Source organism: Sinocyclocheilus rhinocerous, unplaced genomic scaffold (assembly GCF_001515625.1).
Source record: "Sinocyclocheilus rhinocerous isolate Xijiao unplaced genomic scaffold, SAMN03320098_v1.1 scaffold1581, whole genome shotgun sequence".
Classification (NCBI taxonomy): Eukaryota; Metazoa; Chordata; class Actinopteri; order Cypriniformes; family Cyprinidae; genus Sinocyclocheilus; species Sinocyclocheilus rhinocerous.
In genome coordinates, this window is record NW_015635516.1 from 240,884 (window position 1) to 254,553 (window position 13,670).

General features: G+C 36.1%; 2 protein-coding genes across 4 annotated transcripts in view; one reads left to right on the forward strand and one right to left on the reverse strand.

Moving 5' to 3' along the window:
- Positions 1 to 7,382, forward strand: part of LOC107746905 (regulator of G-protein signaling 20-like) — a 20,232-nt gene extending 12,850 nt beyond the window's left edge. Inside the window, exons 1-5 of one of the 3 annotated variants that reach the window (XM_016561241.1) lie at positions 1,296 to 1,893; positions 3,576 to 3,739; positions 4,164 to 4,241; positions 5,332 to 5,566; positions 5,661 to 7,382. In XM_016561241.1, coding sequence (XP_016416727.1) covers positions 3,579 to 3,739; positions 4,164 to 4,241; positions 5,332 to 5,566; positions 5,661 to 5,849 — 663 coding nt within the window. In that variant the 5' untranslated portion in view covers positions 1,296 to 1,893; positions 3,576 to 3,578 and the 3' untranslated portion in view covers positions 5,850 to 7,382. Of the gene's footprint in view, positions 1 to 1,295; positions 1,894 to 3,575; positions 3,740 to 4,163; positions 4,242 to 5,331; positions 5,567 to 5,660 lie in introns of those variants that run through there. The other 2 variants (XM_016561239.1, XM_016561240.1) reach the window with 2 other exon arrangements.
- A 2,459-nt stretch (positions 7,383 to 9,841) lies between these two features.
- The window catches only part of LOC107746907 (transcription elongation factor A protein 1-like), a 6,255-nt gene continuing 2,426 nt past the window's right edge, over positions 9,842 to 13,670 (reverse strand). Inside the window, exons 4-10 of the mRNA XM_016561242.1 lie at positions 12,143 to 12,242; positions 11,853 to 11,998; positions 11,119 to 11,175; positions 10,845 to 10,999; positions 10,619 to 10,765; positions 10,469 to 10,540; positions 9,842 to 10,367 (exon numbers count right to left, since the gene is read on the reverse strand). Coding sequence (XP_016416728.1) covers positions 10,359 to 10,367; positions 10,469 to 10,540; positions 10,619 to 10,765; positions 10,845 to 10,999; positions 11,119 to 11,175; positions 11,853 to 11,998; positions 12,143 to 12,242 — 686 coding nt within the window. The 3' untranslated portion in view covers positions 9,842 to 10,358. The remainder of the gene's footprint in view (positions 10,368 to 10,468; positions 10,541 to 10,618; positions 10,766 to 10,844; positions 11,000 to 11,118; positions 11,176 to 11,852; positions 11,999 to 12,142; positions 12,243 to 13,670) is intronic.

Here is a 13,670-nt window from a genome sequence, read left to right on the forward strand (position 1 = left end):
CTATGTTAAATTTGCTTTATGGAACCAAATCATTTGACTGAGTCAGGCTAACTGAAATAAGCCTGGCTTATTTGGTAAACTTGTTTTATGAAACAGGCCTTGAGGCGTTAAAAGTGATCATATTTTTTCCATTTCATCGTATTGTCTCGAATCGCATTGTGTTGAATCGAATCGAATCGAAATCGGATCGCACTGCATCGTAATAGGGGTGAATCGTATCGCATCGCATCGGTAGCTGCTTCATATGTATCTTTAATGTATCGTATCGTTGGCTATGCATCGAGATGCGTATCGTATCAGCCTCAGTCATGAGATGCACATCTCTACTACACAGTGGTTGGATGTCATGACTCTATCTCCATATATAGCCTACTACATCTAGATCTATAGTTTCACGTTTCTAAGTATTCCCGATGGATATGAATTATTTTCATCGCACATTATCACCTTTAAATACGGCGTTTCTGATATGCACAGCAGACTCGTCTTTGATGTCTTACTCACATTTGGTTTTTCCAGCAATTCTGCTCACAGCTCCAGCAGATGTCACTAATGCCCCTAGATTTCCCAATGAAAGGCCGTAGACCAGTAAAGATGGTAATCACGACTGTATGCGACTGCTAATTATGTCAGCAAATGAACACGTCATGTGGTTGAGTTGAAGTCATAAGCGTTTTCATATCAGTCTATAACCATTTTCATGCTTACAATATAATGAGTTACTATTATATTTGGTATTTCATTGCACGACGAGTATTTGTATGCTTTTGGTTGCTAGAACCTGTTGATGTTGTTGCGAATTCAGGACCATGGACAGAGTCAGTTGTGCTGCGATCCGCCTCTATTCAGCTGTCACCAAGATTTGATCCAACCATCTCAGTGAACCATATTAGAGAATTAATAAGTGAGTATGTTTTAGGCAAAAAGTGGGAAGAGGCTGGTAATTTGAGAACTTCGAATTTGAATTTGAATTTGAATATTCCATGTAAAAATCGAAAATATTCCAACGATATCAGCTGCATGCTGTTACAATAATAACATTATTAATTTCAGAGATTAAAGAGCTGGGCAATTTCAGATCAAATTCCTGAGTTATTCACACTGAAGTAACATTTTTTTCCACTCTTCACTTGCACAAAATCAACATACTAATATTCAAAATACTGTTTGGACCATGTCTTGCTCCTGTCTATGCTGTTTATATATATATATATAATTCATTTATTTATTTGAAGAATTTGGTGAATGTTTATTACATTCTTGTAAAATGCACAAATTTCATCCAAGAGTGCAACAGAATCTATTCTGTCACCAGTGACTCTAAGAAAGCCCTGGTTCCTTAAGAGAAAGGGAACCTCCTTATGATGTTACTGTGCTTAGGGCGGGGGTCTTCCTCACATTTTAAGTCCATGGTTCACCATAACCCTCAGTCACATTCTATGACACATTATTGACACCTTATGTGAGGCGCACAGGGACACAATCGGTCTGCATGACCACTCGTTTCATTGGTGGCAGTGTTAAACCTAGCCATCCTCCTCCATTAAACACACAAAACAATATGAGCGTTTTATTTAGCCTATTAGGCTACTAAGCTAACGTTTGCGACTCGTTTTCTTGACAAACCGCATGCGTGGCGTTGGGTGTGTAAATAATTTGAAAGTAAAAACCGCAGGAGTGCAGGAAAACATTTAAATATGTCGTATTTCACCGTTAGATGTAAGTGCATCATGAATCAGTGACATCCAGAGGATTTACGCTACCACCGCCACAGCTCGCGAGAGACACGCATGCGCATTGTCAAAAAACAGCCGGTCTTTAAAAAACCCTTACGCCAACGGATGTAATCAAGGCAAAGTATATCTCTTATCTCTGGGCATACATGGTGAAATTGTAAGTATGGAGATCCTAATTTTTTTTTTTTTTAAATATACAGGGTATACGTGGAGAAAACGACCTTTGATTTTGATTGTTGAAGATGGCATGTCATGTTTGACTGAAATGTATTTTCGATGGTTGTCCAGGGCGATAAAGAGATATTGTAGCTGGGCTTCATGGTGGCACTTTGCAATGCGAGGATATGCGATGGAAATGTTAGTCCATTAGGTTTTTTTTTTTAGTAGAATGCGCTGTCTTTTTATTTTTCCCAGTGCGCCCCATGTTTAAGGATGCGGTTCACATTTAAAGCTATAATATTCCTTTTTTCGTCTGTTCTGCTTCGGTAAAATCTAGCAGACCATATCAGGCTTTTTCTGTGAGCCAGTGTAATTATCATCGTTTGCTAGTCGTGAAATCATGCAGACTAAAAATTCCGCAAAATACCAAATTATTATTTTTTTTAATCGTGTTTATTACCATCAATCACGGCTCGAGCATTTCTTATGCACCGCGGCTGTGATCACTGATGAAGGGAAGGGATCCGACTGCAGCTAGATGCGTGCTGCGCCCCCTCCTACCCCCAAATATTCCAACATCTTCCAGCTCAAGCGAGGAATTTGATTCCCACGATTCTTTGGAATTAACACAGCAAGATCAGAACTATTGATCAGGAGTCATTTAGCCTAATAATTATAACTCGTATCTGTATGCATTCATAAAGACAGCTCAGTATAGGAACCAGTGGTGGACGAAGTACACAAATCAAGTACTTGAGTAAAAGTACAGATACGTATAATAAAATATTAGAATGTAGTGAAGTAAAAGTAAAAGTTACTCAAAATAAAACGACTCCAGTAAAGTACAGATACTTGAAAAATGTACTTAAGTACAGTAACGAAGTAAAGCTACTCCGTTACTGTCCACCACTGATAGGAACTTACACATTTGCTTCAAATAACCTTCGGTTTTTATCCAATGCGTGGTTTGTTTGAACTTTAAAGCCATGTTGTTTAAATCAGTGCAGACACCAAAATAGAGAAATAGAGAAAACCCACCCACATGGCAACAAGTCTAAATTGATTGTGCTGTATAGGCCTAAGCATGTTTGCAGAATGAGAAGCACTGTAACACTGAATGTGACAATTATCTTATGATAATAAGCTATTTCATAAACATGCTTATGATTCAGATATGGTAGAAACTGTAATATATCAGTTATTAGTTGTAAAAATGACTTTTTCTACACAAAATCTAGAAAGCCATTACAAAAAAGACAAGTGTTTATGTATGGGTTCTATCCATTTATTCAGAGAAGCTGTGGAGAGCTGTTTGAAATAAGTATGACGTGACATGTTAGTGTTTGTGACATGCTAGGACATTTTGGTTTCTGGTCAAGTTAAAGTATGTCTTCTTCTCCCAATTTCTATGTGAATTCGGCATCTCGTGGGGGTTGCCATCCATCCTTTTATTTTCTAGCATGGTCAGTTAATGGAAGCCACTTTCGTGCATATTTGTTGTTTCGTTAAAAGCTTTATTTTCTCCATTGGAAACCACAAAATGTTTAAGTGGACTTGAGGAAAATAACTTCCTCCGATATCTAAACCCTACATTTGTTTGTTGAGCCATTCATTCATCCAGTTGATCTCTGTGGCTGCAGTTGTATTGGCTCCGTCTCAGTTGCATCCTGTTTTCTGCAGCCCATGGGATCAGAGCGGATGGAGATGCGAAAGAGGCAGATGTCGGTGCAGCAGGAGTCGGTGGCGGGCACCACAGCACCGGCGCAGAACGAGCAGCCCGGCCAGGGGAACCGTGGCTCCAATGCCTGCTGCTTCTGTTGGTGCTGTTGCTGCAGCTGCTCCTGGTAGGAGTTTTTCTTTCGTTACGCTGCTAATGTGAGATCTTATCTAACAAGGTTCGTTTCGGGCCAAACTAATGGCCAGGAAATCACTGTATTATAAGAAAATAATTGCATTTGACAAGATTATTACTTTTCTTCACTACAGTTAATATACCTGGAATATTGCTCAGATGTGATTTAAGTACTGTTTTTGCTCATTCCGCAAGTATGATGTCATTTTTACTGAAATGTCTGAGATCCCAAGACATCTGCTTTGAAAAACACCAGAACTCTTGATATTCTGGCTGTGAGCTTATAATGAGCACCAGTTACTGATATAAACTGAACGCTGAGCAGGTGAAAGATACTCCAAGGCTTTCTAATGCCTACTGTTAGGGGTCTTGGGATCATGATGTGTTTACAACCTCTCAACCAGTCTCACTGTTAGGAATGAAGACAGAGATGAGAGGAACCGGAGAGCCTCGTATGATTTTAAAGCAGAGGGGAATGCAGACTTTGAGGAAAGGTCAGTCGTTCCAGCCCTTTATTGAAAGAGGATTAGTAAAAATACAAAAAAAAGTAACTTACAGGTCATTAAAAGAAAAAGAAAAAACTGACATATTGGCTAGCTACAATGTTATGTTAATTAGGTGTAATTTGATATTCATGTGTAAAAATAAATAAATAAAAATATAAGCATTTTCTGTAAAATATTGAAACCAAAAAAGGCTTTTGTAGCTTCATAATCTAAATTGTTTGCTAAGTTGTTTTAGTTTTGTTTTATTTAAAAAAATAATAATTACTATAGTTTTGCAAGATGCAACTTTCTGAGAAATTAGACATAAAATATTCTTAATTTTTATTTTAATCGATTACTCTAGTTCCGCGAGATGCAACTTTCTGACAAATTATACCTAAAATATATATTTTTTTTATTTAAATGAATTGCGGTAGTTTTGTGAGATGCAACGTTCTGAGAAATTACACATAAAATAATCTTTATTTTTATTGAAATTAATTACTATTGTTCATGTAGGATGCAACTTTCTGACAAATTATCCCAAAATATTCTGTATTTTTATTGAAATTAATTGCTGTAGTTTTGTGAGATGCAACGTTCTGAGAAATTACACATAAAATAATCTTTATTTTTATTGAAATTAATTACTATTGTTCATGTAGGATGCAACTTTCTGACAAATTATCCCAAAATATTCTGTATTTTTATTGAAATTAATTGCTGTAGTTTTGTGAGATGCAACGTTCTGAGAAATTACACATAAAATAATCTTTCTTTTTATTTAAATGAATTACTATTTTTCTGGAGGATGCAGCTTTATGACAAATTACCCCAAAACATTCTTTGTTTTTATTTAAATGAACTACTATTTTTCTCTAGGATGCAACTTTCTGACAAAGTACCCCAAAATATTCTTTATTTTTATTTAAATGAATTATTATAGTTCTGCAACATTCAAATTTCTGACAAATTATACCTAAAATATTTTTGCTGTAACAGTATTTCATGAAAAAAACAAAAACATGAAGAACAGAAGAAAATTGTTACTGATGCGTCTGTTGCCAAAGTTGACTAAGACCCCTCTGTTTTTTGGCAGTACGAAACCGACTGCGGAGGAGGTCTGCTTGTGGGGGCAATCTTTCGACAAACTGATGCAATGCCCCGCTGGAAGAAGTGCCTTCCGGCAGTTTCTGCGCACCGAATTCAGTGAGGAAAACATGCTCTTCTGGTTGGCCTGCGAGGAATTCAGTAAGGAAACCAATAAGAGCCTCATCGAGGAGAAGGCACGGATAATATATGAAGACTACATCTCTATCCTCTCACCCAAAGAGGTGAGAGAACACATCAGCACATCTAGAAACTAGCTAATCACATTTCCTGTTTAATCAGGGTGATTAATATTCTTGTTTTTTGTGCTTTTTTCAGGTGAGCCTCGACTCTAGAGTTCGAGAGGTTATAAACAGGAACATGCTGGAGCCAACATCCCACACGTTTGATGATGCCCAGCTCCAGATATTCACACTAATGCAAAGAGACTCGTATCCGCGATTCATTAACTCGTCGGTATACAAAAACCTGCTTAAGACAGTCTCTGAGCAGTCGGTGGAAACTTAGATCTCTGTGATCCCGGTCGAATGCCCCCTCCCTATCTTTTGTCCGTTACCTTTTCTTGTGTAGAATATGTTTAAAAGGACCCCAGCATGGGTTCTCCCAGGGATTTTACCGCTATAGCGATCTGTACCTGAAAAAAGACGCTCAGGCCTCCAGGTCACTGGATTTTAAAAAAATGTCTCAAATTTCCCGAGGGCTCAACACAAGTACTCTACAAGTACTGCTACAGATCAGCATAGCAAACGATGCTCCAAAGGATTATCAGTGCGTTTCGATGTTTTTAAGAAAAATAATCGATTTTATTTGTGTTGGCAGGTTTTTTAAAAATTGTTTTTAATTCATTTTTTTGTATTAATGTTCGAAGGAAGATGTGATACCAATCGTGGGCTATAGACAGTAGATATATTTATGAATTTGTATTACAGTTCTTCAATCTTTTTTTTCTTGTGTTACAATATTTAAAGAAAAGGGAATTATGGGTAACAAGAATTGCCCGTTTATGAAAAATGCGTATGAGAATCAAAGCTCAAGTCAAGGCAACGCTTCAGCTCTACTCACGGGACGCCCCGTTGTAAACAGTATTGTTACAGCTACTTTATCAAATAGCCCCTATTATAATGACTTGGCATCTCCAATGAGAAATCATCATTATCAGAAATAAAGAGAAAAACAAAAAAATTATAATTAAAGAGAAAAAAATATATTGTAAGGGGGAAACATGTACAGTATTTAAATCAGTATTTAAAATCAAATAGCATATCTCAGACAGCATAGTACAGTTATTTCCCCTGCCTTTTGTACTGCTAGAAAATATCAAAAATTTATTTACATAAGTATCATCTATCCATAAGTGTTTTTCTGTATCATAGCATTCATTGATTCAACTAAGAGTTGGTTGGACATGGCAACTATTCCTTGCATGTACTCAACCCAAAGACGCTACGAAGACTGAAAGCCTCATTAGTGTACAGTATATAGAGGTAGTAATATTTATACGAATGACCTCGGATAGAAGAGATTTAACATGCAGGTATTATATTACAGTATCAAATGTGTTTTAGATCTAAACATGAGCCCTGAAAGGAAAGGTGCATATTTTATTGCTAGGACCCTCATAAGTAGATGACACCAAAGTAGCCAAGTCCAGTAAAACTGTGCGATTAGCTTTCTCTCCAATACAACTGACTAGAATTGGAGCTGCCAAGTTCGTACTATATTTTTAGTTCTGTGAATTACTTTGTTGCCTGAATTTCATGTCGCTCAAAGACAAGATCCTCACTCGGGGAAGTGCCTTGACATTCAATTTTGTGACATCTCTTTTTTGGCAATAGTTGATTTAAACTCTTGCCACATACAGTACGTAGACTCTGGGCTTTTGATCATTCATGAGATGACTTGTCCTGCACAGTGGTGACTTCTGAATTGAGCTATTGCACTTTGTTTGCCTCTAGTTTTGGAGCGAAAAACACCATTGGTTTTGGGTGACCGTGATTTCACCAAGTACAACATATTCCCGGATCAACATCCTTGTTGATCCTGGAACAACATTCCAATTAACCAATCAGAATTGAGTGATAACTGTTCAGGAAATATCTGTTTTAGGCTTACGATCAGGGTTAGGTGCTTCTACACCCTTGTAAATTAGCTATCTGATTTTAGGAATAAATTATGGGTAGGTTTAGGTTTAGGTTTAGGGGTAGGGATTGGGTTTAGTCTATATTTTTGGACAGTAATGTTGATCCAGGATCAACAAAAGATGTTGATCCAGGAACATGTCTTACTTGGCAAAATCACAGCGACCTTGGTTTTGTCAAGTGCTGAAGTGGGTCTGTTTAGTCAGGTACAATTCATTAGAGTCCAGACGTACATCTACCAACATGTATTTCATGGTGGTGCTTCTACTTAGATCTTAGATTAACTTAATATGAAATGTGCAATTTATATGTGCAATTTGAGCTGAGGGATTAACCACATAGATCAACCTCAAACACAATCTAAGCCAATGGTTTGGAGTTATACTGCCTATAAATCTTTTTTTCTTTCTCTTTTTTGTTGTTGTTCTGTAAAGTATACAAAAAAGTGTTATTTTCCAATCAGTTTACATAAAAATTATAATACATTTTTTTTGACTAATATGTGAATGTTTAGTAATCAGAGTAGGTTTTTTTTTCTGTTTTAATGAATTGAGAAAAATAATGATTTGTGGGCATTTGGAATCTTTAAGATACAATAAAGCACAATAATGTTAAAATGTGTGATTGTTGTCAAAGCTGCGGAATGTGGATTGGCACATGAGTTTGTGGGGTCATGGGAACTCGGGTTCGAATCCGTGAGGTGTATTTTCTCACCCCTACTTTGCTGTCTAATTTACTCGTACTGTTCAAGAAGTCAGGAAATTACAAAATAATATAAAAATGCAGTGCCCTCATTTATAAAATAAATTAATAATAATAAATTTAAAAATATATATACAATACATACATAAAATTGCCAGTTAATCAAAAATATTTATAAAAATACACTGATATGATCTACAAGGCATGCATATAAATATGCATAATCTAAAATATTTATTTATTAGAAAATTACCAGTTCCAAAAATGATTTGATCTATATTTGCCATTTGACATGTAAATAATTACATTACATTTAGCAGACGCTTTTATCCAAAGCGACTTACAAATGAGGACAATGGAAGCTATCAAAATCAACAAAAGAGCAATGATATACAAGTGCTATGACAAGTCTCAGTTAGCTTAACGCAGTACACGTAGCAAGGTTTTTTTAAATAATATAATAAATAAAAAGAAAAAGTTTTTTTTTTTTTAGAAAGAGTGCAAGTCTCAAAGGGACAAGTGTTTTTTTTTAAAGAATAGAATTAGAATAGAGAGTGCTAGAGTTAGATGCTCAAATAAAGATGGAAGAGATGTGTTTTTAGCCGATTCTTGAAGATGAAAATAATGAATCCAAATGTTCAGAATAACCACAGGGGTTTCTGTTTGGTCTTACAGTGGAGGGTAACAGTGCTGCCCACTCACTCTCCTGGAGAGGATGCACCTGGGAACCTCACAAAAGCACCTTGAAGCAAGTGTCCTCCCCATTTAACGGTTCCTAAGGACTAAAGTTAGTGTATATATAAAGAGCATTCATAATGTAAACATCTTTTCCTATTAAAAATGGATAAGTTGCTCTCCTTATCTTAAACTACTGTAAATGACGAGCAAAGATGCAGTTGTTTTTGGATGATATAAAGCTCCTGTTTTCCATATGCACAAAAGGACGTCAAGAACAACCACCAAAGGGTTGTTTGTTATTCAGATGAGATATTGCTAATGCTAGGGGCTTGTTAGGACATCAAGGCGGTAGTGGGTACTACAGCGAAATCATTTGAGAAGAGAGCGATAGAAATTCACTAAACTGAGCAACATTTCATCTGACCGCTTTTGATTGCCGATGTCAAAAGTAACATTGCCATAACATATGTGTCTGTTTTCTTTACAACACATTATCTCATAATCATAAATCTATTTTATGGGTAATGCTGTTTGTTGCTTGTTAAATGATCTGCCTTTTTGGAGAAAACAACCTCACAGAAAAAAAGCAAACACACGACCTCTGCCAAACAAATTGAGATTATGTTATGGATTGCAATCAAAAATAAATTCAGATCCCTACCATGCACAAAAAGTTGTTATAAAAAGCTGTTCTAGATCATACTTGTACTCATAAGAGGCCTACATTTCTGATATAAGCATTAAAGATTTTCAAATGGTTTTTGAATTGAAAAAAAAAAGATATCACTAAAAATAAAATAAAAATAATACCCGATAAGAACCTACAGATATCTTGATCTATAAGACTATTCATTTTCTTGTAAATAACTTACAAACAGCAAAAATTGATAAGAAAAATCAACCATCTCAGATGTATAATGTAGCGTCTTAAGATGACGTATAAAATCACAATCACCATCAATCTTTAAAACATTTTACTCCTGAAAGTAAAAGCCATGTACACAGTAAAAATGTGTAGATCATGCCATATAAATATGTATAATTCAGAGTGACAAAGAGACTCAAAGTAGCTTCCAAATGAACAAGGTTCAAAAAAATCTTACGCCGTTACCAAAAGCAAACATACGCTAAAAGCATTTTATTTTAAAATGGGCAAGTTTGTCTAGGAAAATTAAATAGTTTTGACTAGCTTTCTTTAGAGCAAAGCAAAACTATCTAAATATGAATGTTGTCAAAATTTTTAACTACGTATAAAAAGTGAGGGTAAAAGAAAACAGAAATTCAACAACATTGTTCAAAGTCCAAAGGCCTATGGCCTAGCTAAACGTCAAGTTAAAACACAGGACATGAGTTTGTGGACCATTATAATAAAACAAACGGTTGATGGGATCTATTGTGGCCTTTGTACATCAGGTGTGCCATTAAATTGTTGTCCATGATACAGAAACGTGGTCCTGGAATTTAGCTACATCTCCAAACACAGAGAACAATCCCAACTTCAGCAGAACTGCGGAAACAGATTGAATAGAGACTGCGTTAATTAAATATTCATCAATGAAATTCATCAATGGATACAACAAAATAAAACAGCAAAAGGACATAACATACCTTCCACCTATTTCCACATTCAGTGCAGAAGACGAATGTTGTCATCGGTTCATCAGCACTTCGAGTTTGAACCTACAGAAAGTTGTGTGTTTATAAAATGTACATGTATAAAAAAAAAATATATATTCATAAAACATTGTGTATGATTACCTGGGTGTAGGTACACTTCTTCTTTTTGCACTTGCCACAAGTGAACAGGTCAGTCTGGGTGCCGCCAGAAGTGGCCACCTGGTGGTCCCTGATGGCTTCTTTGGTCAGATTCTTCCGCATCTCCTTTAGCTCATCGCTTGCCATTTCCTGTTGGATTTAGATTTCCATACTGTCAGTATGAGAGAGAACATGTTCCTATAATTACTACAAACTGGTTGTCACTCACCTCTGCTGTCATTTTTGCTATGCGGTCTGGACTCACATTCCCACACAGCACATTCCTTCTCAGGTTGGGGTTCTTTGCATCCTTAAGATTGGAGATTCGGCTTCGTACACGATTCTTGTATTTCATATCAGTATTTTTGAACTCCGAAAAGATACGTGCAAGCTGGTCAAGGAAATGCGTGTGAAATTTAGTATGCTGACAACTAGTATTTTTTAGACTTCGCTCACATTTCAATAATAATTGCTACTTTTTGGGATGAATATGAAAAGGATATATTCTTCAATCTGAGCTCCAAGTTCATCGCAGTCAGCACCAATCGCAATGTAATCATCTAAAAGAAAAACAAGACAACACTTAAACCAATTAAAAAAATTATTAAATTGATATATTATATACCAATGGACCTTTTTCACATTTCCGGGATTCTCAGCCGCGGAAGTCATCATAGTTGGGTTAACCTGAAGAGCAGTGAATGGGAGAGTACCACAAATATATTTTTTGCATTCCCATTTGCTCAAATAGCAAAAGAAAAACTCCATGATAGTGTTTTCATGACTTTCAATAAAAGGAAAAAAAATTGAGAGAGACGCTCCCATAGACGCTGCATTAGAAACACCCTCGCATTAGCGTTAATTGTTTTTTTGTAATTTGATGCAAAAGTGATTTAATACAAAGAATAGTGTTATAAATGTACATACATTTAAAAAAAAAAATACAAATACAAATATGAAAAAATTTCGAGGATTTACGATGCTGATGACCGTTAAAAGCGTCATCACAGTCTTGTGAAAAGGGTCCATTATCAATCATTTCTTAATTATTAATAACCGTTAAATTGGCATTAATTAAAGTATTTCATGTATTTTGCACCATCACTGAAGTTTGAATGTTATGAATGATTTAGAACAAAATTAGTAACAAGTCTAAATACACTTGGCAAGACACTGTATATGGTAACTTAACAAGGAGAAAAATGTGCGCGCAGAAACATTGCCTGCCATGACTTGCCTCCTGTTTGCAAAGCACTTGACAGCATCTCCCTGCACTTGATACGGACCGAGTCAGATGTGCCTGGTGCTCGTGGGAAAGTGGCTATCAATGTGTTGGGTGTAACATCGACAGACTCACTCTTACTGCTAGAATTACTGCTTGAGCTGAGAGAGAAGAAATAACAAGATAGAGGAAAAAGGAACAGAGGGTGAGAAAGCTCGATAAAGCCGTATTTAGGGCCTAAGATCAAGAACGATGTGATTATTAAATTTCATAATATTTTATGACCATTAACATGGTCTTGGTACCTCTCCTCTCTGGGCTCCGGGCTGGCTTGAGATGGTGAAACCACTGGTGTTGTGCGTTCCTTCTTTTTCTCTTCAGAGTTCTTTTCGGCAGCAGGTTCATCTGGATGTCAAAACCACTCGTTAAACATTTCATCAGTGTAATACTAACAATGATCAGAAATTGGCCTATATATATCTGTGTGGTGACTCAAAATCTTGTACAAAAGGAAACCTGCAGTTGCTACCACATACAGGCAATTAATGGTATTACAACAACACATACCAATAGTGACTTATATTAATGTTAGTCAAGAAACTAAAAGAGAAGCTTGAAATTAATTGTACAGTTTTATACATTATATTATACACAAAGCCCAGGAAAGTATTTTGACAAATAAGACTCACTTTAAAAAATGTGTGTGCAGTGCAATATCTGGTTTAATATTTGATTTCTAAAATAACGGAATTGATACTTTAATTGCAGCTAAAGTGTATAAATTAGATATAAACATGCAGATTCAAGCATTTTACGACCTCTTAATAACCAAGAAACAACATATGGGCAATTCAACCAAACTGTAAAAATGGAGGGAAAACTTGTGTGAAATGCTTAAAATACACTTTTTGCTTACACATAGATTTAAATGAAAATGCCAATGTTATTTCTTGATTAGGGATGCACCGATCCGATACTTGGTATCGGATCCGATACTGGCATTTTCTGCAGATTGAGTATCGGTCAGACGAGACCGATCCAAATTCGATATTGTGAGTACAAAACACTTTATAAAGTTTTTGTGCACTATATTCCAAGTGTTCTGAAGCCGTTCCATAGTTTAATGTGAGGTACAGAGGAATATTTAAGTCAAGTTCATGTAAACTCTTCTCTCCGCTGCGACTATCTGTCATTGCTTACACATAGATTTAAATGAAAATGCCAATGTTATTTCTTGATTAGGGATGCACCGATCCGATACTCGGTATCGGATCCGATACTGGCATTTTCTGCAGATTGAGTATCGGTCAGACGAGACCGATCCAAACACACTTTATAAAGTTTTTGTGCACTATATTCCAAGTGTTCTGAAGCCGTTCCATAGTTTAATGTGAGGTACAGATGAATATTTAAGTCAAGTTCATGTAAACTCTTCTCTCCGCTGCGACTATCTGTCATCCTCCATTCAGCATTCAAACTGCATGTCGCGTTCGGTTTTGACAATCAAGACGATGAAACTCTCTCCAAGAGCGCACAGTAACTGAGATTTAAAACTGTTAAAATAAAAGGCTCAAAATATTGCACAGATTTAATACACTACGCATTAATATCTCTTCACTTTTTACTTTGAACATTTCTATGCTGTGTGCTGTGACTATGTTGCTTCAAGCTAATCATTCTGTGCACGGGATGCGCATAAGCACTTCGCTCTGTATTGAGCCTTTCGTATTATAATACTTTTGCACAATGAAAGATTATTAATAGCCATTATTGTTCTGTCCTATCTATCATATGTTGCTGCCTCCATTACTGTGCTATACATTTAAAAGAAAT